This window comes from Amblyomma americanum, chromosome 6 (genome assembly GCF_052857255.1).
Source record: "Amblyomma americanum isolate KBUSLIRL-KWMA chromosome 6, ASM5285725v1, whole genome shotgun sequence".
NCBI lineage: Eukaryota > Metazoa > Arthropoda > Arachnida > Ixodida > Ixodidae > Amblyomma > Amblyomma americanum.
The window spans coordinates 57,579,097-57,606,262 of record NC_135502.1 but is presented as its reverse complement, the minus strand read 5'-3'; the positions used below and the strand labels follow the sequence as shown (position 1 = coordinate 57,606,262).

Here is a 27,166-nt window from a genome sequence, read left to right as displayed (position 1 = left end):
AGTATGTCAGCATAGGCTGACGCTGACAGGGCTCCGTCTATTCGGATGAGAGGCCCAAGCCCTTGGTGTGTTGTAACACCCCACACATTGACAGACCACCAGCCGCTATCGGCGACTTGTTGCGTATACTCGGGCTCAAACACGTAACAATAAAAGTAAACGTTCTGCTTTTTACGCAGCAGCTCTGCAGTTCTTTTCGGACATTCGCGTAGTAGGATTGAAATTAAAAGTAAATCCTTTAGCTACCGGTTTTAGAATTTACCAGTCGTATAGAAATGTCATAAAATTAAAAGACCACCGCATCAGCTGCCGTCAACATGCGACCATTTTTTTCCTGACGTGTTCCAGAAAAGGAACACGTAAACAAGTGCTGCTTTCCTGTTCTTTTAGACACGGAAGCACATGCATGACCTACCGGGCGCAATCTAGCCGCCAAATACGGCGCTGTACGTCCCACTTGCTGCTGAAGGTAGACTCGTCGGTGAACACTACGTTAATCTATTTTCCAGTCGCCCACAAAAGATGCCTATAGTGGCCAACTCCAACCTGAGCGCCTTGTTTTTTCGAGTCAAAAGTGGCCTCTGGCAAGACATCCTATTGCGGAGCCCGACTAAATGAAGGCGTTCTCTTATGGTAGCAAGGGATATCTGAAGGCCAAGTTCCTGTCATATCTCCTCGGCTATTATATAAAGGAGTCACAAGAGGCGACGGACACAATAAACCTGTCTTCTTCTTGGGTTGTCCGTATTGGGCGCTCATCTCTAACCGCGTCTCCAATCTTTGCCTCTTGGAGAAAAGCCCGAACAATGCGCGTAACGCTTCCACGCGAGCACCCAACCTCCGCAGCAACGCTCCTCCTTGTCCGACCTGCTTGAAGAAGGGTTAAGATTTGGACCCTTGTCGCCTCATCGATTCATTTCATGCGAACAACAGCTGCTTTTAAAATTTTGCTGTCGGGTGGCGTAGGCACTGCCACACCTTACTTTTTCGTTTCTAGCTTTTTTTTTTGTTTTAAAGGGAAGCTGAAACGGTTTTCAAATCGCATGAAACGCTGTGGTTGGGAAGGAAGGACCTTTAAAATCATGTGTGAAATTTTTTTCCCGATTCTATCCGCAAACGGAGCTGCAATCGCTTCTTAAAAACCCGCCGCCGGCACGCCCTCGTCGCTTCCGGAAGCGCCGGGTGGGGGGACGGCAGAGCGGGAGAACTGGCGGAAGTGACGCCATTCACGGAGAGTCGGCCGTCCGGCTGCGCTTGCTTCGCGGCGGCCCGCGCTTTGGCGAACCACAGATCAACGCAATCTTCTGCCAGTGCCGTTTACTTTCTCTCGTTCGGGCGTTCCGTGTAATGCCTGAAGCCTGTATATAAACCGGTTTGGCATGCTACTTCTTTCGAACAGCGCTCAGCCCACAGCTTGGCAGAATCCGTCGGTTGTTCTCCCTCAGCCTCTTCCACGTTACCCAGACAATCTGGTGGTACGCAGCATGCCGAAACTGCCTGCACAGAACATGTTCAGCAATATTTCTCTTTTCGTTATGTTACTTTCTTACCTGTTTGTAAACTCTTTGCCTTTTCCAGCTGGTTCACATCCATGCTGAGCTAAGGCCACTTCCAGCAATGCTTTACTGAGGCACACAGTCTTGAACTTTTTGAGCTCGTTACACACTGCGCGCCTTTTTGCTTTTTCCTGATTGCTTGCACCTCATGGCAGCACAAGCAACTCTCTTAATCTTTCATCAGCGCGCAGCACATGCAGCCGCACCTAACTGAACAAAAAACCGATTATATAGGCCTAGTATACTTGAGCAAAGCAAACATTTGCATTCATGAGCGCTTGGTCATGGCTGACGATCGACAATGGGGCCAGAATTCAATACAAATTTGTTCTTGAGTCAGAACGGCAAAGTGGTCGAGCAGCGGTACGCATATATCTGCCACAAGCAATTCTGCCGGTTATCTCGATACGCAACAGCAGCAACTATATCTCGTAGCGCACTAGTTTTGATGAGCAGCACTGCAAGCTCCGAAGCAGCCATAATTATTTTCAAAAGCGTGTTCAGCATGAAAGAAAAAACAACGCACTGGGGTAAGTGCAAAAGTTTCATGGTTGAACAGTAGCCCGAACAAGCGACAGAAGGAAAGCGCACGCGGGAGCTTCCTCCCGGTCGCCTGGTCTCTTCGCGCTGTAGTACAGCAGTGCACCCCCTCCAACTCATGCAGTTTTGCATTCTTTTGTAGTTCTAAAAGGCCTTCGGGGGTAATTAGGCAAGTAACCATAAATAAATGAACAAACAAATGCTTTACCTCGCGCGACTCGTGTAAGCGTGCCGGTGATCTGATTTAGATCATATTTACAGGCGTTACAAGAATTTGGTGGCCAGGCTTTACACAAAATCGTTTCGGCGCAATTTACTTTTTTTTACTGCCACTTGCACCTACACAAAACATATGCACACGCATGCATCTACACAAAACATGCGTATCAGTCGAGATTTGGTTTTCGTGTTACCCTGGTAGGACGTGAAAGGCCCATACTGGGTTAACGAAATTTCCGGCTTTCAGGCGCCGCCATGCGGTCGCTTCTCTATTAGCTTCTTATCAGGCGGTGGCGCCAGTTTTCTGTTTAGTCTGTAGTTCTCAACGATTTCGGAATAGTTTTGCGCGCGCTCGTCCAGATTCCGACAGTCCGGCGGTTCCATGGTTACCCGGAAGCAAAAAATATGGGAATGCGCTGACTACCCCGGAGTCGACGAAGATATTGATAGCAGAGAAATCAGGGAAGCCCTGCTGCGCAGCGAAGTACCCGCTCGGCAGAAACAAGCCAATCCGCCTGGCGGCTCATGCCGCGAAGAGATAAAGTCTCTTTGTTAGCCTTTAGTCACGGAGGCTCCGGCCCCCGCCTTCCAGGCCTACGTGCCGGGGGCGGTTAGTAGTAAGGCTTCTCCATTTCCGGTGGAAATAAAAGCTGTCATCCACCCATTCATCAAGTCGAGATTTCCAACACGTGAACATGACGCGACTTGACATTCGCTGCCGGCGCACTCCGCGGCGTCCTTGGTTCCGCCGTTTGCTGAAGCTGCTGATGGCTAGAACATGCATGGTGAAAGTCCAAACTGTTCAGCACTGCTTGAATTATCCATAATTTCCAGAACGTAGTCCTTAAAAGCCCGCTGAAGCAACGCGCTACGCAGAAACGCCGTCGGTGCCGGCCGGAGATCCCCGTGGATGACGTCACGACGGTAACGACCAATCGCGGTCAAGAGCGGAGTTCGCTCGGCGCCCTGAGGCGATGGGGCGCGTTTTCTTCTAAAAAAGAGCTTTTTGCGTTTATTTCCGCTCTTTTTGAATTAGATATTCTGTTTCAGTGGACTAAAAACTACAAAATGACGTAGAGCTCTCATTTTTTCGAAAAGTGCTTCAGCTTCCCTTTAAGCATTCAAGTAGCTGACGCCGGTTTCCTTAAAGGGGCTCTGAAAGGGGCTCTCAATAATGTTGTGGTACGCCCTGGATGTTAAAGGACGCCGCTTCACAAATATCCTCCGGCAAGAATTTTTTTATGCGTTTTGTGCAAGCCGAGTTATCTGCAGTTAAAAGTTTAATATCCTCGTTTTCGCGCCTTTCTCTCTCGTAATTTTTCCACACTGAAAACTCGGCCCTCTGCCGGCTGCCAGCATGCGCGTTTGTTCCCCGGAGGAAGAGGGGGGGGGGGGGTAGCCGCGTGAAGTCAGAAAGAGTTGGCACGGCGAACCAATGATAGCCCTCCGCTGCTGACGTAACGAGCGCTGCATGACACTCTGCAAAAACCTAAGAGAAGCACCAGTCACATACCGAGAAATCAAGAGACTCAATGGAAGGAAATTACCACCCCCCGACAAATCGCTCTCACTAAAGGAAGCAATGGCCTAGAGGAAGATACAAACGAACACCTACTCTTCGCCAGAAATCTTAGGTATATAGAATCAGTACAAGGTAGAGGACAGGGTATGCAAATACTGAAGAGCTAAAGGTCCTTTGGCACACATAACTATAGAATGTGGCAGCTCCCCAGGGGCTGCGGAGTTCAATCATGAAACAGCTTGGGAGGATTTGCTGCGAAACGAGGAACCCGCTAAGCAGAAAAAAACTCATCAGCCTGGCGGCCGAGGCTGTGTCCGACCAACGGCACCGTCCCCGGCCCGGTAGCCCAACCCCCGGGCCCTCGGCTTAGGCTAAGGCCCACGGGGGAGCGTGCTACCACCCTGATGCGTTGCGCGCGGATTCGGACGAAAACCCGGCACCGCTAGGCACCGCTGGTCGCCCCGAGGCGTAGAAGCGCGAATTTTAAAACTATATATTGTAAATAATTGGCTCGCTTTTAAGGTTTTTTACACGGCATAAACGCTTGGTGGACTATACTTTACACAATGCATGCGTATTATAGCCAACCTCAAACACCTTTTTCAGGGACCCTTTAAATGGACAGAGCACTGAATTTCAAGGTAGTGAGTATTAAGCGGTTTATTAAAATAACAAAAAAAAAGGAAGGAAAATTTTTTTGCTAGCCCAGCTGCCATCGATACTGAAGCGCCTGAGCTCGGGCAGCGGGAATAAGGGATATCAGGCAGAATTAATGGAGAAATTGAATGAAAGAGGTGAGGGGACATGAAGAGAGGATAGGGGGGAGAGGCAATTTATTTATTTATTCACGTTGCCTCACAGGCTCCAAGCATGGAGTATTGTGTGAGGGGGGGATTACATAAATAGGGGTAATAACAGGAGCATGAATGACATGATTATATAATGCTGATTGACTGTTAGTACTCATTAAACAGTAAGAACATCATTATACAATAGTTATTGACGCGTCAGTAATTAGAAAAAATGGCTGTTATTTCGGTCCTAAAAGAAGCTGGATCATGAATGAGCATGAATGACATGATTATATAATGCTGATTGACTGTTAGTACTCATTAAACAGTAAGAACATCATTATACAATAGTTATTGACGCGTCAGTAATTAGAAAAAATGGCTGTTATTTCGGTCCTAAAAGAAGCTGGATCACGAATATTGACGATGTGTTCCGGAAGACCATTCCAGTGAACAATAGCCTGCGGCAAAGCGGATGAATTGAATGCAACGGTTTTACCTGAAAGGCGTTTGAAGCTGAGATGGTTGTTTAAACGGCGCGAGGTGCGGTGAGGTTGGGCAAGAGGGAGAGTCGAAAGATTAGTGCTATAGACTTTCTTGTGAAATAAGCAGATTAGGGCAATTAATCTTCGTGATTGCAAGGTACAAAGAGAGAGCGATAATTTAATGTTTGTGACGCTTGAGTGACGGTCATAGTTTCTGGAGATGAAACGCGCAGCACGATTTTGGACTGATTCAAGGGAGTTAATTAAATAAGCCTGGTGAGGTGACCAAATGGATGATGCATACTCGAGTTGCGGACGAACAAATGTTTGATAGGCGAGCTTACGGGTAGTAGCAGGACTTCCATGAAGATTCCGTTTTAGGTATCCTAAGGTCCGGGATGCTTTAGCTGTTATTTTCTGTACATGAGTGGACCAGGACAAGTTACATGAAAAATGGACACCGAGGTATTTGTAAGAAGACACCTGAGAGACTAAGCTGTTATCGAGCATGTAATTGAACGAAGAGTTAGATTTTTTGCGGCTGAATGTCATTAACTTGCATTTTTCAGTGTTAAGTGACATTTGCCATGATGAACACCAAGCGGTTACATGATCGAGGTCCCTTTGAAGTGCAAGAAGGTCTGCAGGTGATCGGATTTTGCGGTAAATTATGCAGTCATCTGCGAACAAGCGAATGGTTGATGTAATGTTAGATGGCAGATCATTAATGTAAATCAGGAACAGCAACGGGCCCAGGACGCTTCCTTGAGGAACACCAGATAGAACATCGCTAAACGGAGATGAATGGCCGTTAACAACCGTGAACTGTTTACGAAAAGACAAGAAATTCCTTAGCCATGAGGTTGTTAGTGAGTCTAGGTTGAGGGAAGTAATTTTACCTATTAAGCGTGAGTGCGCAACGCGGTCGAATGCTTTTGAGAAATCTAAGAATATGCAGTCTGTTTGGAAGTTCTCGTCCATGTTGTGTAGTAGCTCGTTAGTAAATTCCAGTAGTTGGGTCTCACAAGAGAAGCCTTTCCTGAACCCGTGCTGGTTAGAAAAAAAGAAATTATTACTATCTAGATGCTGCGCCACTGCTGATACGATGATGTGTTCGAGGATCTTACATGGGACAGATGTCAATGATATGGGGCGATAATTTTGCGCGTTCGTTTTATCACCTGATTTGAAGATGGGGATGATTTTACCAATTTTCCAATCCCTTGGAATTTCACCAGTTGATAGCGACTGACGAAATATATGGAAGAGAATATTGCTTGAATGGATCACTGTGCTTTTGAGAATTTTTGTATTAATATCATCAATGCCAGCAGAAGTCGAAATCTTAAGATTGTTTATTAATGCTGCAATACCGGAGACACTTATTTCTATGGGACTCATGTACTGGTAATCGGCATCTACTAATGGTGGAGTAGTGGAATGGTCTTCCTGTGTGAACACTGAAGAAAAATAATTATTAAATATAAGTGGGCATTCTTCTTCTATAGCTGGAGCACCAGTGTTATCCAACAACGAAACATGAACCGGAGTGTCAATAGGTGATATCGTTTTCCAAAATTTTTTAGGGTTGTGTGTCATAAGGGATTGAAGGTCATGGGAATAATATTTAAGCTTTGCTTTGCGGATGGCACTACAATATGTTTTTTCGGCGGTTTTGTGTTTCTGCCATGAAGCCGGTGTGCCAAGGCGTTTGGCAGCTTTGAATAGTCGCTTTTTCTTGTTTTTTAATGCATGTAACATCCTGTTGAACCATGGTTTAGACGCGTTCGTGCGGAGGGTGAGCAGTGGTATATGACGGTGTACTAATTCCAGTAAACTATTTTTGAACAAAACCCAGTTATCGTTGGCCGAACGCTGAGAAAAAGTCGGAAGATATGTGTCACAAAAGGATTGTAACCCGATATTAATGGCATTGTAGTCAGCGCGGTTATAATCAAAAATACGTTTATGTGTTTGTGCACGTGCGCATGAAGGCAAGGAAATCGTGAAATTAAGCAGTTCGTGATCACTGAAGCCATCAGAATAAGAGATAGGGCTTATATTGTCTGGGACTGACGAGAAGACGAGGTCAAGCTTATTGTTTCCTCGGGTAGGTTTTTCGACTAATTGTACCAAAGAGAAATCGAGAGTTAGTTGAACAAAATTAGTGCCATCACGTGTTCTCGAACTTAAGCTCTGCCAGTCAATTTCGGGAAAGTTGAAGTCACCAAGTAGACAAATACTTGCTTTTGGAAATTTAGCTTTTGCTTCAGTTAGGTTATCATGTAGATCAGAGACGAATGATTGCGGACTATCTGGTGGTCTGTAACAAACTCCAAGAAGATGCTTGGAAGATGGCGATGTGATGCAAACCCACAAAATTTCTAATTTACTAGGAATATCAATGGGAAAAGAAGTTATATACATAACTATTTACACAATAATAAATACGTGCAGGTTGCGCGCGTGATTATAGTTCATGATGAAGGAAAGTTAAGGACCCAGTTGGTTTAGGCACAGCGGAGAGCTTGCTCTCTAAGGTGCTGTATTCCGCAACGGTTTTACTGGAAACGCCGTAGGAAATTTTTACTGAGAATTTTTAAATCAGTGTATGCGCCCGTTTTATGCGTCCCGTTGCTGGAAGCTATGATTAGCGTGCGCGATGGCGATTGCAGGTCGGCAAAAGTACTGTACCAAAAACTAATATGAATCTCACCCGACAGACAGCAATAAGTTATCTTTAGTATATGAAGTACCATTCATTTCAGTTTCCATACACAAAACTGTCAGGGAACAGTGATTTAGGCCTCGTCGACGAAAGATTTAGTAGACCGTGGTTGCCGCTCCACTGCGCTCCAGCCAAGAGATTGAAAACACTGTGTCGTCATCTAGTTGCTAAAAATGCGTGGTCTAGTAACGTTGATCCAAAGGGAGTGTTATTACTTTTCGTCGAATGGAGCACTGGAGAGAGTGTAAACTATGACGAATATGACGAACTATTATATCAAAACATAACAAACACTCCTGAAAGAAAAAACAACACTGTGCACTTAAAACAAATCGATATTTTACAGAGATGTGGTCACGTGGTGGGCTACAATGATAATGGCGGGTTTCGCCGCTATATGGCTTTGCATGCGATTTTTAGGGCTAAATTAAAATTATAAGTCTTCGTTTTATTTATATTGCAGAGCTCAATTCTTACAGTTTGAGGTACGTTCCATTTCCGCCATAATCTCACGACACATTTTGGTGACAGTTTGGTCCCTTTAAAGGGTCCCTGAAAAGGGTGTTTGAGGTTGTCTATAAAATGGTCGTATTATGTAGAGTACACGCCAACGAGCGTTCATGCCGCGTACAAGACCTCGAAAGCGAGCCGATGATTTGCAATACAGTTTTTAAAACTAACGCTTCCGCGCCTCGCGGCGACCTACAGTGCCGGGCTTTCGCCCGAATCCGCGCTCGTTACGTCAGCATCCACGCTTGTTACGTCAAGTAGCGCGCGTTACGTCAGCAGCGGACTGCTAGCATTGGTTCGCGCGCGTCGGCAGCTGGCGGAGGGGGCGAGTGCGAAGGGTCGGCGGAGGAGCGCCGACATTTCAGCGTGCAAAAACAAGAAAATTTCAACAGACTACAGACTACTTTTTCGTCGTGGAGGTATTCTGTGCGGTGGTCCTAAATGTGGGTGGAGCTTCATTGCAGACTTAAGTTGTAACCGACTATACATGTCACATCGTCATTTGGCCGATGAAAACTGAGTCGAGACAGCATCAAGAAGAAATTCAATTATACTGTAACGGGGGCTTAGGTTAATGCTGAGGCGGCAGCGAAACCACGGTGGCGACTGAGTCTCACGTCTGTTCAGGTAAGCAGGCGCTCAGCCTGAGCGATGACAGTGCGGCTACCTCTTCTTCTTCTTCTTTTTCTCAGTAAATATAGGATGATGCCCTTCTTCTTCACAATAGTTATATAGCAGTCGCAGACGAATACCATGGGGTGATCTGTGTGTACTAATGTCTAAAGCATCATTCAAAAGAAAACACACAAGCAAAAATTTGATGCCTGTAGACACCAAATTCTTGCTCAACATGCAAGCAAAACTGCACCCAACGCGACCATGCAATGAAGAAAATTGGCGCAGGGGCAGAGGGGCCTGGAAGTTGGGCTTTGTTTCATCTGCCAAGCTGCCTGCCAGTGCAGCCGTGATGGAAGCGCTGGTGCTCCAAAGAGCGCGGCCATGTCCTTCTGTGTTCCCTCCAAGAGTGAAAAAATTCGTATAGTACAGGTTGTAAACAGACTATGAAATTATGAAACGTGACCATGATTAAACCATGCCCAACAGCAGACAGCATTGATCTTTAATGTGTGCAAATGCTTTCTCCACATTGACCAGGCTCCGTTGGAAATCCTTCCTGCCTTGCTGAGCTTTCGAACAAAATGGCGTGCGATTGTGGAAAGCTATTTGTATGCAGGGCTGAGGTAACGAGCTAAGTTTATAGTAAATGCCTAGCAAATGCAATGACTTTTGTCCAGTCACTCAGAAGGAAAATAAAAAATCTGGATGGAGAGCAACGTCATGGGAGCTTTCTTGAAGCCCCTTTCCACTTTCTCTTTGAGGCCAACAGAAATGAATAAGTGCTGTTCAACTCTCAAGACTTGGCCCTGGCCAATAAAACCCAGTACAAGCCATCACATGACGCGAACTCCTTCCCCTTAATTTTCTATTACCGGGCTTTAGGACTGTTGCGTGATGCCCTCTAAGAGTTCCACTTCCCGCAAGGCTGCTCATGAGATTGCTTCACCTGCAGCTTTGACCGCAGCTAATTTGTTTAGATGGTCAGCTACACAAATACCAGCCAGTAATCGTCAGAGTACTAATAAACATTGGTGCACAGCAGAAGTTGTGTTGTTCCTTTTCTGCTTTCTGATGTGCTGCCAAAGATGAAGTGTGCACATAAAGTGCACACACCAAAAAAAACAAAACAAGCAAAGACATATTTACTGCTTAGCAAGTTGCCAACAAGCCATCTGATTCAAGCCTTGCCTGGAACTATTGCTCAAGGATGGCTACCTGGTTCATTACTTACGCAGGCTATGCTGAATGAAAGGAACGCAGGATTGCTGCCTGCTTATGTATAGAAAAGGACAAAGTTGCCCGGTGTATGTGATCCTGATAAGATTCTTTAAACCAGCATTACAATGCTGGTTCACAACGCTTAAGAAAACTGCAATTAAGGAATACTGCACAGGTAGCTAATAAGCACAGATGTCCTTCACATGCCCCAAATTGACAGATTATAGTGCTGACCACAGGTACAGTTCCAAGTTATCAAAAATGTCATGGTAGGTGCCTTTGAAATCAGCCAGATAGAAAAGACAAAAATATGAGCAGAAGAATCAGAATAGCAGAGGCTTAATTCATATCTACAAATGTTGGAGACCTTCCTACATGATTAGAGAAAAAAGCACACTTTGCATATAAAAATACTTTTATTTGGGATTTCAAAAGCAGATGCCATTGTGACTATTCTGCATTCTAAACACAATATTAACGCATCTAATAAGACTGTGACTAGCTTTGAGCACAACTGCATGTAGCCACAATAATAGGCCTGGTGATCCCTGCCTTAATAGCCAGATTCGAATGAAAATGTGTGCATAAGTGGCTCCCCAGCTAGGTACTTTTCGAAGTTTGTCATGAAGCTCTTGACCACCTGCAGCATAAAAAAGTACAAGAACAGGAAGAAAATCAGTACAATCAGAGAAAAATGATGCTGCACTGCAAGGAGCGACTGATTTGCACGAAAGCATAAAATGAAAATGCGAGACTGTCAATGCTTGTTGCTTGCATACACAACATGAAAACTCATTCTTCTGCACCTCGCTTTTGTTACACCACTCATGACATTGTGGGAGTATCACAGCAGGATAACCATTGGCTACCAGGATTAAATACTCAAGTGGAATGTACCACCCGACACCATTCCCACATGCTGTGCCACAATTTAAATAAATTATAATATATAGTGGTATCGTGATCAGATCAGGCAAAAAATCAGTGAATTGTGCATTCTAGTAAATAATGTTTTGTTACCGATACGGCCTCAAATGCGTGAAGATACAAAACTGTGCCACAAGCATTTATTACTATTACCAAAGTCATTACAATTGTTGCACAGTTAAAAAAGATCAAGGTTTATGACTGTGAAGTCACTTATGTGGTTTTTCAGTTATCTGAAAACCTTAGGCCATTTCATCAAAGGCAGAAATGCTGAATGCTGCAACAGAAAACTTAAGGGTATTCATGTGATAGCGTTAATGGGTTAATGCCCATATATGCAGAATTGGTAATTCTCTACTTTACATTCATAGATCGCTGGGAGTACTCATAACACTCCTGGTGCAGTGGTGCAGAAGTTAAGTGATACGCCACTGCCCTGGCAGGGGGCTGTTTCAAACACACAAACTGGGCTTGTGAGACCCGAGTTGCTCTTTCCAAGCAACTTCTGGTGACCAATCATCATTTTACTGCCACCTGCCACGGTAGGCAAACTAGTTTGCTCGTAATCCAGTAGGCAGGTTGTGATGACGTCACAAGGTCACGTGACCTAGGTGCTCCACTTAAGTTGTTTCTCGGGGGATTTTTTGGTCACACCACTGCCGACGCCGGGTTTTTCAATGAACAGGACCTTTAACGCTATTGCATTAAAAAAAAGAAACGTCAATGAAATAACTAGCATACAAAGTGAATTTTCAAAGTTCATATACAAAACAAAATATATTTGAGACTTAATGCCTCTCAAGGGCTAATCGAAGCACTGCTGGCTACATTCCACCTTGTTTACAGTCTTACTCTTGTGTGCAGAGAGGAAGCACAGCTGTGTTCTTTCCATAAAACCTCACTCTCTTGCAATAACAAGAGTACTGGCTATGACATAGAAAAATATAGACGGTAGGACTTATTCATGGTAGAAGAGAGCATTGTACAACTAGAGGACACATAACATGATCAGTGAAATCGATATTACAACCACTTTAGCTTCTTTTTGTTATCTTAAGTACTGTTGATCATTGCTTTCCCAGTGACTTTCAAGCCCTATCCTGTTTTCTTTGCACACTGTGAAGCTGCTGCAGGGTTAATATGCCCAGCGCAGTGTTGTGTTACTAGATAAAAAAAAACTATATGGTGCAAAATGTGATACTTCGAAAGAACATTGAGGACAACTCCAATGAAATTTTTTTTTCTTCATAAAAATCAATTCTTTGGCCCTTTTTGGCCAAGTTAACGTTTAAAGCAAATGATGCATTCATTTCAGAGAGAATAGGATTTAATAATGAAACATTTTGTTTCTTGCCATTCCACTCAAACTCATGAAATCAATGACAAAAAGGACTCTCTGATCCCTCATTTGATATAAATGGCACCAGCCAGAAAAATTCGCAATCAGGAAAAAAAAGCATGTCATTTAAGTTAACCTGTGCAAATGGCCACTGGCGTGATTGCATTTTTCTGGACTTTCTAGCTTATAAAAGCTCCGTTTTCAACATAGTTAGCCTTTTTATCATTAAAACAAGGTAATCTATCAATATAGGCCAACTTTAATTTGTCCTCAGAGTCCTATTAAGTGACCCTCAGCCAACCTAGCTTAAGTTCAGCAGTACTAAAACCTTGTGAGCAGCATTTATATGCCGACATGTCTGCTGTTTGCTTTAAGAAAGTTCGAAAAGTTTGAGAAGCTGAAAACTTTGCAAACTTGTAGCAGGGCTTCACTCTATAAGAAACTGCCACGACATCTATGCATCAAATATGCACGCTTATGAAGTGGTCTATTACAAAACTGACTCAAAAACTGTACTCAGTTGAATAGCAGCACCGGCATCACAAGCATAGTGCCAAACGGTTGCACATATGAGTAATCAGTTTAGTGTTTGTGGAGTTCAATGTCCCAAAGCAACTCAAGCTATGAGGGACGGCATAGTGGAGGGCTCCGGATAATTTTAACCATCTAGGGTTGTTTGATGTGGACTGGCATCGCACAGTACAAGGGCCTCTAGCATTTGTCGTCCATCGAAATGCAACCATTGTGGCCAGGATTGAACACGTCTAACAGAAAACAGTTTATAGGATAAACGTTGTGGTTATAGTACTCAGAGAGTTCCAGAAATTAGCAAGAATGTGTAAAAAATGAATGTAATTCTGAAAATCCTTGTTTTGTACACTAAATATGAAATAACATATCAAGCACTATTTTAGTGCTTCTGTGTAAGCAAAGCTAATATTTTTGTGATACCTTTCTCAAATCTTCGTTCTGCCTATTTTCTTGACAGGAAACTGTTTGAAGGAAATTTGAAGTTAAACTTATTTTTCTGTTGAGCTCATAAGCACCTTGAACTTGAATGGTCATGGTAGGAGAATTAGAACTTGCTTATAAATGTAAAATCGATAAATTCGTAAAACTAAGCATACAGAATAACCACTCACCTCTTCGGGCCTAGACGGACCAGACATATGGGGTGTGACTATCACCTGCAAAGGGTAAACAAATGAGCAAACCTGACGAAGATGGTTGGCGCAGTTGCCTATACATCAGGTAATCAAAAGAGAGGCGACATACTCAACGTCTTACACCATGCATGACACTGAAATCTAAAAGTGACAAGAATTAGAAATCAGCACCTTACAGCCCGTTTACCTGAGGCTTTCCCACTCGAAGTTCATCAATTCAATCTCGCCCTGCCATAAGTTAGCATTCATGGTTAGCTTAGTCCGACTGTCCCAGACACGTGGTGGCCATGGGTTCGACCCTTGAACCATGGCAAGTTTTTCTCCAACTGTGAAATTTCTCAAAAGGCTGTATAGCTTTCCTTTAGAGCCATATGGCTGTGCTCAAGTGGACATCAATGAGTAACTACTTCCCTGACTGAAATATACTGCACGTCGGGGGATTCCCTGGTGCAGAGTTGGCTAAAATACTAGTTACGTGGATTACCAATCAGTATGATCGTACAAACAGTTGACACATTTGACACTCTGGGAATAAAATGCATTTCACCATACTCTGTGGCTAGCTTTTTTTTTTTCATCGTGAAACAGCGCACAAAAAACACCAGGACACTAAGAAAGAACAAGAGCGCACTGAGTGATCATCAACAGAAAACTTGTTGAATGCTTGAGCTTCCCTTAGAACGCGATTGTGTTATCGGGCCGCCACCGCTTATCAGCAACCGCAGTCAGCAGACACGTGTGGGGTGCCAGTTTGCTGTTTATCGATAGCTGCCATCGGCCGCCGCCAGCACGCGCGGGGAGGGGATGTCAGTTTTGCGCGTTGACATAGCAGCTGCTCAAGGCCAGCACCAAGATCGATGCAACGGAGCCACGCAGCAAAAATGCAACCACACTGTAACATGGCTGATATCTCGTTTGTCTCGCCTTTACTTATAGTGCAATGTTTTCGTTTCGATTGTAAGTCGACACCCCCCCCCCCACTTTGGATTTTCAAATTTAAAAAAAATAGGTCGACTTACAATCGTGCAAATACTACACTCCTGCTTATACCAGCTAGCCCATACCTACCCCTACCAGCTAGCCCATACCTACCCCTACCAGCTGCTCCCACAAGCCTGCCACCCTGTCACATGTCTTTTATTGGCTCTGTCTGCCTTTGACTATTGGCCTTGCAGTTATGTCACTAATCTTCCCTGTTTTGAGATGTAGAATCCAAAGTGCATATCACGATTCCCACGTACTAAGGAAAGTACCTCATCAAAAAACTCCCAGAAAAGCTGGCAACAATGTGGAACATTGATAAAGAGAAAGCAAGCATGATTCTGCAAAGAACAAAATACTAAAAAAAAATCATGCCGCAGACTTCCATCTGTAACTCGATGGTGATTAAGGACTCCTAAGGGATTCAACACACTGACCACAAATGCATGATGACTATGGCACAGGCATCAATATTGATGGCGATTAAGGACTCCTAAGGGATTCAACACACTGACCACAAATGCACGATGACTATGGCACAGGCATCAATATTTACAGACCGCGTTTATTCTTGGGTAAAGAATAAGAAAGGCCAGGACAGCCCTCCATCGTGCCAAAAGCATCTTTCCTACTCCTGCTGTACCCACGGAGAGACAGCTGTAAGTTTTGTGGAGATGAAGAGCTGCCCTGGTGCAAACACAAGTGTGCACGAGCGTCCAGACAGCCAGTGCCAGCTCACATCCTAATCGATGTTCAAGCTCAAGGTCTGAATATTCACATGCAAGAACTTGAGAGATGAAAATCATGCATATTGCTACATCTAAGGCAGAAACCAAAATGCTGGAAAATCATTAAATCTGGTTGCTCCGCCTACAACACAGTTTGCATCACGCGCTGCTGTGGAGATCCCTGCACCTATAGCTATCCCGTTTTTCAAAAGAGAAAAAATAAGGTACTGAGAAGGTACCAAAGAAAGAATAAGTTAAATCATGACATGAGCTGACTGCTCCCAAAATGATCCATCTTAAGCCAGCCTAAAGACACGACACAGAAAAGAGAAGAAAACAGGACAGAGGCTGTGTCGTGTCTTTTGGCTGCTTTATGATGGATCAGTACCAACTCTCCCAGTCATCAGCCTTCCCAAAACCATCAAACACATCAAGAATAATTGCAAAGCAGACTGATGATGATATAAAGTCCATCGTCACAGTGTCACAAAAACATTCACCTCAACCAAAGAAGCTGGCCGCAACAAAGTTGAGTGAACAGTGGCCGAGTTTTAAGGGTGGATGCCCTCGCTAGCATAACTTCCCCGGAATTATACAACAAAACAGAGTTATGTAGGCTTTTAGGAGTTGTGACAATTTTCAGCGCAAACATGATGGAAAATTTCCCAATAATTAAAAAAATAATATGCAATTGCAATCATGGTAATGTGGATGATGAGTGCTAGCAGCTTTGCTATCGTACTTTTGCAAATGATTACTTCTTTGGTTTATACAATTTGCATTCATGATTTAGCAAGTCTATCTGGTGCTGTTATGGTGGATGCCCTACTACACTACCGCAGGCACCTGAACCAGAAGGTCATGGCGTCTGATGGGTGCGTTCTACTCCGCAAGCCCATGCTTGAGGATCTTGCAGTTTTTCATGGGCAGCTACGAGCTCGCGCACCTGCCCCTTGGGGATCAAACATATCTTATGTTTGCTCACGGTCCATTGCTCTGGCTGCAAACGCTTACACGGACGCAATGGTTCTTGCTCTGCCTATGCCTCTTGTGTGAGGAGAAGACTGGCATCTGGCGCTCGGTATTTTGCAGCCTCCGCAATCGCTGCGAGCGGCTTCGAAACAGTGCTAAAACTTCGAAAAAGGTCACTCCTAGTTGTCGTCCTCTCACTGACTAAATTACGCTTCCCCTGCATGAGTTTTTGGCTAAATTTTATACTACAAATATTGGTAATATTGAACTATTTACGAATTTTTACCTCTCCGCTATAATGACGTTTGACTATAAGGAAAGAAAAGACCCAGTAGAAGTCTCACGCTGGGTGGGCACCTGAACTGCACCGTGAAAAAAAGAGTGAGAGGGTCAGTCCATGTTGCAGAATAACTCTACGAATCAGGCATGTGCCGCCACTCTTCGCACACAACAATTTTTTGACCCGTCCTTTACTCCAGCCAGACACAACAGACACAACACCAGACCAGTCCCCGCTGTGGCAGCCGTGTTTCAATGAAGATGAAATGTAAAAAGAGCCCCGTGTGTTGCTAGTGCGCGTTAAAGAACCCCAAAACGGTTGAAATTTGTTTGGAGCCCTCCACTATGGTGCCTCTTCCTCTTTTCCTCCTTTCATTCCCTCACAGCAAGGTGAACGCTTGATGTTGACAGCTACAACTATGCATAAACCAGAAACCTTCGCCTCTGCAACAAATCTCAGCTGCAAAGAATTCCCTAAATTAATCAGAAAAAGCAGTCAATTTCTTTTGCTTAATTGCACACTGTGCTCCCAAGGAGATTTACAGAATATTTTCTAACATACTATGTTCTTCTTTCACATCAAGAGTCATTGAGTGTTTCTCGTAAGCATTACTGCATAAAACAGAGCCTATGAACTATCACAAAACTAAAAAATACTTCAGAAAGAGCAAACTGCACAGCAGACTGTTAAGGGCAGCACATTTATGACGAGCATCTCCCCATTTTACATCACTATACATTACACTAAAGCGGCCTCCAAAATAGTAATGTCTACCTTGGAAAGAAAGGGTTAAGGCCTAAGCACAGCAGCATGAAAACACCAACCAACTTACATTCGGAGTCGTCCAAAGAGGACTGGATTTTGGCAGTGGCTCAACTTCGAAAACATCAAGAATGGCCCCCGAGATCCATTTCTCCCTAAAGAAAAAAAAATGCGCTCAATGGACACTTTTGGACATGTAAAGCATGACTTTGCACTGCCAGTCTTTATTATGCACATAAAACAGTGCATTATCACAGAAAAAACAAAAAGAAAAAGGTAGCTTTCAAAATGTAGTAAATTACCATAGCAGTGCGCCTGGTATTTATTTCACTAGTGATGTGCAGAGACTAGAAACAGATGAAACACTCATAAAACAAACATGCCAGATGGCCCAACAGTTTGAAATAGCAAGGAAAGCAAGCACACATGCACTGTAATGTTCAAGTGCAGTGGTTTTCTTTTCTTTCTTTCTTTTTTCTGTTGTCATAACAACATCGAGGGTGTTAAAAGAAGGCCCATGCAGTGACTAAGCACTCTTCCCCACTCGAACTAAATGCTACTGTCCTCCTACACTTCCCTCAATGTCAATGACTGCTGGCTTCCTTGCTGAAGAGAACTGTGTTTTGGCATCGCATTTATGAGACTTCATCTACTATGGACGCTTACATAGCACTATTGGCACCGCTGGACAAGGCTACTACTGTAATGCATGTGTCTTTCCTCATTAACAACCTCCTCCCCTTGCAACACTAACTGCAACCAAGCTCAAAAGCCAGACTGCTACAGTAGCAATGAAAGTATATGGACAACTGGCTCCTGCCAGTAAAAGCAAGATAAATGCAAAGTTATGCAGTCACAGCTAAGTGAAAATCAGCAGCTTATAACCAGAGGCATCCAGCTAGCACCTGCAGAGATACAAGGCCCATACATTTTTGCAAAAGGTTCACTCTAGAACAGCACTGAATTCTCTTTTCCTTTTCTTCACTTCTACAACAATATGCATGCATTCATGAAAATACTTGTCCTCATTCATCTAAGCAACGCTGTGCAACTACTGCTGTGTGATCACTGCCACCATGTTAGCTGTATATGATTTAGGGAGAGACGGCCATGCATTTCTTGAATCTGAAGTACCCAAGGATAGAAGACCCGCTCAAAGGGTCGTTGAGCTCTGCCGCGCAGTGGAGGCTCAAGTTCTTCCACTGAAAAACCATTAAGGTCTCCATGGTAACCTTTCAGTCCTAAGAAGAGCTGCCATGGTGGCCTCAATGGCTAGAGCTTGTGATTGTGCTTGTTTTTTGGTGTCAGCGTTTTGCAAACACTTCATTTGATAAGGAAAGCTCTTGTTGTGTTGCATAAGAAGCTTCAAGAAGGAAACAAGTTCACCCAGCTGTGCTGTGACAAGTCCAATGAATTCAGAGAGCTACTGCTCTTGGTGCTACTACTACTGGTGCTAGTAGTCGGCATGGATGATACTACTACTGCTGCTGTCCTGCTCCTTACTGTACTCCATGTAAATCGAAAAGGCAAGATTCATTGAGTGAGATTAACTATTGAGCAAATGTGTGGAGTGGTTGAAGCGGGTTGAGGCTTCCGAGGAGCCAGAGTGTTCTTTTATGGTACCCACTAATGACAACTGCGCCTGCAAGAATTAAGCTACATGTCGCAAAGACAGTGGCCCATGGAGACTAAGGCGCCTGTTCATGTGGAAACTATTGTGCTGATGTCAGGCTTAAGAAGTTGATGCTGCCATACCAGCGCTTCAAACATCACCATGTCTCTTTTAGTGGCACTCTGCCTTTGTTGTGAGGAGGCTGCTGCTCCTTGTCGTTAAAGACAAACTGAATGGTTGAGCAGCAAGTTGGCAATAAGGGACACCAAGATGGCATTGCAACCTAGCAATGGCATCATCGATCTTTAACGTGACAGGGTTGTCATCACAGCTGCCCTCGGTTGCAGGAGGCTTCACAGTGGAGTCTCTGTTAAAGACAGACCTGCGTGTGACACGCTTAGACTCGGCCACAGGGGAAAATGTGTTGTTTGATCCAGGAGAGGTACCTGCCCACTTGAAGTTACAACTGTGCTTTCAGATAGCAGTGGATTCGTGGGTGAAATAATTTGAGACTTGCCTTGTGCTGCTTCTGAGCCATATTTCTTTACAAGCATGCACCTGTGGTCGACAGGAGAGTCTTTCTACTTGAGCTCGGCAATATGGATCTGTCACCATATGGCTGCAAGCTTTGTAGAAGAGGCAAGTCAACAACCACAGAGCTTGGCTGCTGCAGTTTGCGCTTTTGCAGTTATTGCAAAGGTGCATGTACATGTTAGGGTGCAGACAAATGCCCCTTTCATGGCCACATAAGACGACAGTTTCGACATACGACAGTATGCTGTATGTAGGTGTGTGTCTTAAGCATCAGAATGCAATGAAAAATCTTCGAAGTTATGGGAATGTTCATCATGACGAGGATAGTGCCGCAGTCTTCCTTGCCTCTGACCACAACTAATTACCATGTTCAGACTTCAATTCATTCAGCAATTCATTTTCGGTGTCTTGAGGAAGAGTGCCACAAAAAAAGTGGCCCATTTCTTTGGTAGAGGCATAGTACACGGTGACTGGTACAGACAGTTAATTTGCTGGTGAAAAAGAAGGGAGGCCGTTGAGAGTGCTGTGGGCACATGCATGATCGTACACAAAAATGCTGATGGTGTTGTTTGGCCTTTCAAATGTCCATTAGAGATGCACCGTCATCGCGCATGTGAAACACAAGGAGGCTATAGGTACTATCAGTTGCATGGTGGGTATAGGGCAAAGCAATCTGTGCCGCCATAATTACAAGACTAGGACAGCCGTTTTCAGTGTATGGCACTCTTACTAATCTGAAGCCTGAAGAAAGTACTGTATCTTTTGGATCCTTCCCACATCTTCTCCTGAGCATGAAAAAGTACAGGAAAATGTCATCAAAGTTCCCAGGAGATGGATCTTGAGGACTCAAGCCAGCTTGAAAATGTTGAAGAGGTAGAATAGTAGCATAGTCGCCAATGCGACCATCATGATCATGTCTACACTTGTGTGGTGAGTGGGAGGGCTCCATCCCTCTGGGTTTTTGGTTGGCCCAAGGCAGGATGGTAAGCAAGCAAGAGCCCCTAACCTGCTTTAACACAGCGTGGGCACTCAAGGCATCACAAAACAAGAATTAAATTTTTTTTAAAGAGTTAATAACTTTTGTCTGTCGAGGGTTTTTTTCCTCCAGAGCATTTTTCATATTTTACCAAGTTCACCGACATTGCTACATTTCAAGTCAAACAAAGCCAAGTTAATTCACATCAAGTCTTGCTTGTCTGTTGCCGGTGCCACATGTAGGTCTGAGCTTTAGCAATTCCCTTGGCTGCTTCACTCGTGCTCTGATTTCTTTCAGACAGCCTGGAAGGTTTCGGGTGTTATGGAAAGACATTGCAGTGATGTCGCTCACATCTTTCTGTCGACCTTTGTCGATAAGGTTTATGTGAGCCCCTTTCTCTGTCTCTCAGTCAAGAGATGGCACTGCCATCACATACCTCAGGCACAGCGTTCCGCAAATTTGTAACACAAGGCTTAACTTTCCTACTTGCAACGATGAAAAAGCAGTGGTAACTTCGGTGAGGCTGAATAGATCTTCACCGTGCTCGGCCCGAGTTGTCTCATAACTGTGTCGCTGACGAACATCCAAAAATTTAGGTGTGTGGATTCTCTGGTTCTGGTAACAAAAGAGCCACAAGATGCAGGGGCACACCATATGGCCCCATGCAAAAACAGCTGAATGTTCCTCTCACAAGAATAATAAAAATATGTTAACTTCTGATATCTAGCTAAAGGCAGAGAATATTTCTCAGAATCAAGAACTTTCAAGACGATATCTACACATATGAGGCCAGCACAAGGTTACAAATAAACTGCACTCGTTGCGGTACCACATGATTTCAATTTGGTGGCAGCATACATTTGCAAGCATATTTAAGAGCATTTTTTACAAGAATAATGCAAAAAATAATTCAACATCCCAGACAACAATATGGCCAGGCTGAACTCTGACAACCAGCTTTGATGAGAAGTGGCACTCGTATGATATTATCAGGAATTTTCAGCTCTGTGCTGAGAACAGGTTGTTCGAGTTAAGACAGAACAAAGCATAACTAGGATGGTTTAGCTTTGCTGGTCATAGGGTACGGAACACAAAATAAAACAAGTCAATACCAAAGTGAAACAACAAAGAATTCAGAACATATCTAAGTGCAAAGCAAGGAACTGGCACTTAAAACCATGGCTCCCACACAATAGCAGCACTCACTTCAATGCATTTAGCAGGCTGTCTTCAGTCATGATGTTCCCTCGCCCAATATTGATGAACACGGGACTCTGCACAAATGAAGAAACGAGGAGAGTGCAATGTTAACAGAAGGTTACAATAACAAGAGCAATACCAAGTCGATGCTAGGGACACAGTGACATTGTTTCAAAGTGTATCACGCAAGCTGCATGGGAAAAGTAAGCCTAGACATCATGCATCTGACACGGCTCAACACAAACATGTGGTATTTTGCTATTTGTTCCATTTTACAACTCCAGCTGTTAATGCAAAGGTTCTTGAGCAAAGCATGCTTGTCATCATAGCTGCCATAGTAGTCAAAAAGCATCCGTGCTGCTGAGCGTGATTGGAAAGAGGGAGTGCCTCCGTAAACACATGACCAATCCACGTACAAAGCCCATGCCTTGCACCTCGTGTTAACCCTCCCCGAACATGCAGAGTAAAGGTTCATTGGAAAGGCATGTTCGTGTTCATAAGCATGACTAGAGGAACAAGACAGAGGGTGGAGGGGCAGGAGCCATTTTGCTGTATGTGATCATTACCGCATGCCAGCTAGTGCAAATTTACAGCATTACCAGCAGTGTAATCTGCATTCAATTTTTTTTTTTTACAAGTTCAACACTGAAGTTTAACGGAAAAAAAAAATGACAGCCGAATCAGTGTGGTTAGGCCAAATGCAAATGAGGTGTGCTAGCATTTTGGTTTTCACTTTTCAAGGTCAAGCAAGCGTCATACAAAGATATGCGATCTCATAGAGTGGGGGCCTCCATGCTAGCGCATTAAATCTGGAAGGGACAGTTAAGCTGTGCCTTAAGGGTTTGACGAGATGGTGTTAATGGGTTAATGCCCATATATGTGGAATTGGTCATTCGTTTCTTTACATTCATAGACAGCAAACTCTCGCAAGTAATGATTAAGTGAACTGCAACCTCGACAGGTTGTGATGACGTCACAACGTCAAATGACCTAGGTGGCCCACCTGACACCCAGCTCTTCAAGGGCACGAAGGGACCGCACAGGCAACAGCTAAGTGGCTGAGTGGAAACTCTAGTGCTAGCACACTATAAAAAAGCTAAACATGGCAACTCTGTTACATGTAGCTGTAATCTTCATCAAATATGGCAAGTTCCGGACCGTAAAACACAGTGTAAACCCAGGTTGTTTTAGCTTTAGTGATAACTTTTGGAGTGTCGAACACACTGATGCGGGCTAGCTGGTTATATACATAGTTAATTCTACAGCACAAGTACAAAACACAAAACAACAACTGATCAACACAAGTGCTGGATCCATAAACAAGTAATTAAATGGGCCCACAGAACAAGAAATGAAGTTTATCAACGCATTGACGCGGGCTTGTGTTATGCAGTTATGTCATATTTTGTGCTTGGCACCATAGAATAACCTAGGTGTAGCGTGAAAAAAAACTGCCTTTTTGGATACTTTCTTTATCAAACAATTTACATTTTAGCACATTTCTGAACTGCATATTTTTTAGCAGCCAGCAGCAAAAACCTGTGGGGGAGATTGTAGAAGCTGTTAATTTGATATTGTATTTTATATACCTAATCACATTAAAATTAACAGCTTTTTAAGTTTTTGATTTCATTCATTTTGGTAGTTTCGATCCTGGATGTTACATTTTCCCAGCTTTTGCATATTTTCCTCCTTCCCACTATCCAAAAAAAAGATATGACCGACGTTCTACTGTATTAAACCCTTTCTGAAGACAGCTCGACACCATTTGAGCACAGACAATACTCTCAGTCATGACTTTTAAATCTTTCCCTCCCTTGTTAAAAAGAACAAGGGAGGCAAGCTATACTCCACGGGAAAAAAAACTCGAGTTGCTTCATATTTCCAAGACACCAATCAAGACCTGCCAAATGGCTACTTCTACTGCTCCTTTTATTGCTGCTTCTATAGCTCCTTTTGTTGCTGCTTGTCTGTAGTTACAATAATGAAGTGGCAAAACAGCACTCCAGCTTACTTTTCTATGAGGCCTGGTCTATGAGGGCATCCATCTGCAAAGGCATCTACCCAGAGTCTACCCAGGCACCCACACAAAATTCTGTCATGCTTGAAATGGCCGCAGCAAAATTTTAGCCAAGTCAAGGACGCTCGTAAACAAGCAGCAAGACCAGAATATGTTCCGAGCTTTCTTACTTTTACAGCAAACTTTCTTCAGTAGTGCATGCTGGTGATAGCAATTATTCATGGCGAAATTCATGCACTAATGCACACCACGGTGCTATAAAATTCATATGGTGCACAATGGTACGGTAGCTCCACCCCTGACATACACACCAATTGTCTGAAAAAATTGCATGTTACAGACAAAAGCTCTTTCTGCCTCAAATGGCAACAACCAGGCACATGTAATGGATTTCTTTATTAAGCAAGGGCTCAGCAACCCTAACTCTGATCTATTACAGAGTCTCATCACAGGCTTCAGCAGTGAAAGTCTAGGCATGTCTGAGTGCTCAGGCACAAGAACAGCACTGATAACTCAACCAGCTACGCAATGAATACCATCCACAAATCCACAATACGACTCTGCCAACAATGATTCTGCAGAGAGCAGCATACTGAAAACTGAGGCTGGACACAGAACTATAAAATATACAATTTTTGGTTTCATGTCAGTGCAAAATGTAATACCTAACATAAACTTGAATGTGCATATAGTCTTCAGTAGGAAAAAAGTATCATTACATTTTATAGCCAATATATATTTATAAATTTGGAATCTACAAGCAAGCACTCTCATCAGCACTGAGCTGGCAAACAAAGAGAATGCATGTCAAAACATTACCTCAGTATCAAGACATCTGAAAATTGGAAACTGGTTTTGAGGAAAGGAAATGAGACAGTAACTGTCTCACATATCTCTGTGGACACCCCAACTAAGCTGTAAGGGAAGGGATAAAGGAGGGAGTGAAAGAAGAAAGGAAGTAAGAGGTGCTGTAGTGGAGGTCTCTGGAATGATTTTGACCACCTGGGAATCTAACCTGCACTGGCATCACACAGCACAAGGGACCTTTTGCAATTCCTTTCCATCAAAATGTGGCCCCCACAGTCTGGTTCGAACCCTGGTACTCCAGCTCAGTTGATGAGCGGGACATTTATATCTTCTCAAGGGTTAAGGAAGATCGTTGCGCACTTTAAAGAAAAAAAAAGCCCTGTGTCACGTAAGTCCATCTGAATGAGCGCATCTGAAAGGTTACAGCAAAGTAATGTCATGCCAGTAAGGCAGAGCTTGGAGACCAGATAACTGGGTGCCAGCCAAAACGACAAGAAAGAAGCTCTTGATTCAGTTGCCGGTCCAAAACATCTTAAACTTCGTAAGATACCTGCAGTTAGCAGATTCATGAGCGTTGTTTTTAAAACTGCACAGCACAGTTTCGATCCTTTTTTGCCTCGCTTCGTGCACCCTTGCACAGATAATTAGAATCCACTGTGAATTTGGAACAGGCGAAGCTGGACAACCGCAAGCACGAAGCATAGCATACAAACCTTGCACTGCATTTAGAGCATAGAAGCTGCAGTGTTGCTGCTTACTTTAATGCTGAATTGAACTTACGTTCTTGCACCGACTCAGGACATTGCCATTGAGCAGGCCAACGGTGCTTGGGGTGCTAGGAAGAGCATTGACTATGTAGTGGGAGTCATCAAGTATCGAATGCAGGTCATCAGAGATCCTGAAGCAAAAAGACAGAGACGTGTTGATAACATCAGAACTGCGCAACGTCTCAATCAGAACAGGGAGCGGCTCTTCTCAGAAAAATAAGAGGGGGAATGGGTGAAGAACAGGATGGGCGATACAGTGGAAACTGCTAACACGTATGACACAAACTGAAAGCTGTGCAGGTTGGTTAATGGTCATGGCGAAAAGCAGCATGAAGAGAAGATGACAGATGGACAGAAACAAAAAGACAAAGACAGCCCTTGTCCTTTTGTCTCTGTTCATCCATCAACTTTCCTTCAAGCTACTTTTCACCATGTAACAATGGACAACCAGATGCAGCTGGCTAAGGTATTCATGCCATAATTATTTTTATTATGCACTCCAAGAAAGCAATGGAATAAAAGAGCAATAGCAGTAAGTATAAGTAGTTCACAACAATGCCTATAAACGCAGTGGTGTTCCATGCCATAACCGAAAATACCCTCAGTTAGACCCAAAAATCACTCTTTCAGGCCCTTTTTCCGTAAAGCACCTTGAAGAACTAAGGCACTTTAAAAAAAAGACAATGCAGGTCATGGTATAGTGCACTATTATTAAAGTTCTACATATTTAATATTTGTTAGTGAACTGAAGGCGCTATGTAACCCAATGAAGACGCCTATTCATGGTCAAATGCTGTTTCATTCTTGCTGCGCCCCTATCCTCTCTTCCTGACCCCTCAACTCTTTCATTTAATTTCTCCATTCTGCCTGCTATCCTTTATTTCTGCTGCCCCAGCTCAGGTGCTTCAGTATCGATGGCAGATGCCTGGGGCTAGCAAAAATCTTTTCTTTCCTCTTTTATTATTATTATTTTAGTAAACTACTTACTACTACTAGTACTTGCTGCGCTATGTGCTGCACAGGATTCAGCGTGCCAAAGCAACATATGGGCAATAAGGAAGCGACGCTGTAGTGAAGACCTTCGAAGGATAAATTTAGACCACCTGAGATCCTTTAACATGCACCAATATTGCACAGCACACAGATGTCTTGAATTTCACCTCCATCGAAATGCAACCACCACAGCCAGGATTGAACCCATGCCCTCGGACTGACCACTGTGATGAATGCTGTGCTATGCCACAAAACAGAAGCCTTTTCCAAGAGCAGCAAAAAAGGAAAATGAAAACGACTAAAGGATTTTGAGATTTCAACATACTCTTTATGCAGTGTTATACCACAAAACAAAGAGTGACGAAATCTCAAAATCCTTGGGTATTTTTTTTTTTGCTGCTCCTGACAACAACAAGTACTAACTATACAGTGAAGTTAAAACGGGTCTACTGCTATTGATATAAAATATCAGACAGCTTTTGTGATGATGGATAACAAATGCACCATGGCATTAAGTAGAATCAAGATGACATGAATCTAACGAGGATGCAAAAAATATTTGTATCATCTAACATAAACAAAAACCGTAAGCAGAAGCACAAGAAATGAATTCACGGAGATCTGGTTATGGCTAACGGGCTTTATTTACGGCCAGGCCACCACTCACAGCTCACGGTGTGTACCATACGACTGGTAATCACGATGTCGGCGGTGTGTGACTGGAGATAGTGTTGTCGATGATGTAAAAGCCACGAACCACCACTTACAACACTGGCGATTGCTAACTTGAGGTGTGCACCGTGCAAATGGCGATTGCAGCGTCAGCAATATGCTGGCAGCACTTGGTGCTTGAGGGTGTGTTAGTGGCTCGCAAGTTCACATCCTCCACAGTGGCGCAGGAGAGCGTTCAGAACA

At 43.7% G+C, this 27,166-nt stretch overlaps 1 protein-coding gene across 1 annotated transcript in view; it reads right to left on the bottom strand.

Annotated features, from left to right (window-relative positions):
- Positions 1-10,587: 10,587 nt before the first annotated feature.
- The window catches only part of LOC144093537 (glyoxylate/hydroxypyruvate reductase A-like), a 32,868-nt gene continuing 16,289 nt past the window's right edge, over positions 10,588-27,166 (bottom strand). Inside the window, exons 7-11 of the mRNA XM_077627062.1 lie at positions 25,272-25,389; positions 21,671-21,738; positions 17,413-17,497; positions 13,596-13,640; positions 10,588-10,827 (exon numbers count right to left, since the gene is read on the bottom strand). Coding sequence (XP_077483188.1) covers positions 10,741-10,827; positions 13,596-13,640; positions 17,413-17,497; positions 21,671-21,738; positions 25,272-25,389 — 403 coding nt within the window. The 3' untranslated portion in view covers positions 10,588-10,740. The remainder of the gene's footprint in view (positions 10,828-13,595; positions 13,641-17,412; positions 17,498-21,670; positions 21,739-25,271; positions 25,390-27,166) is intronic.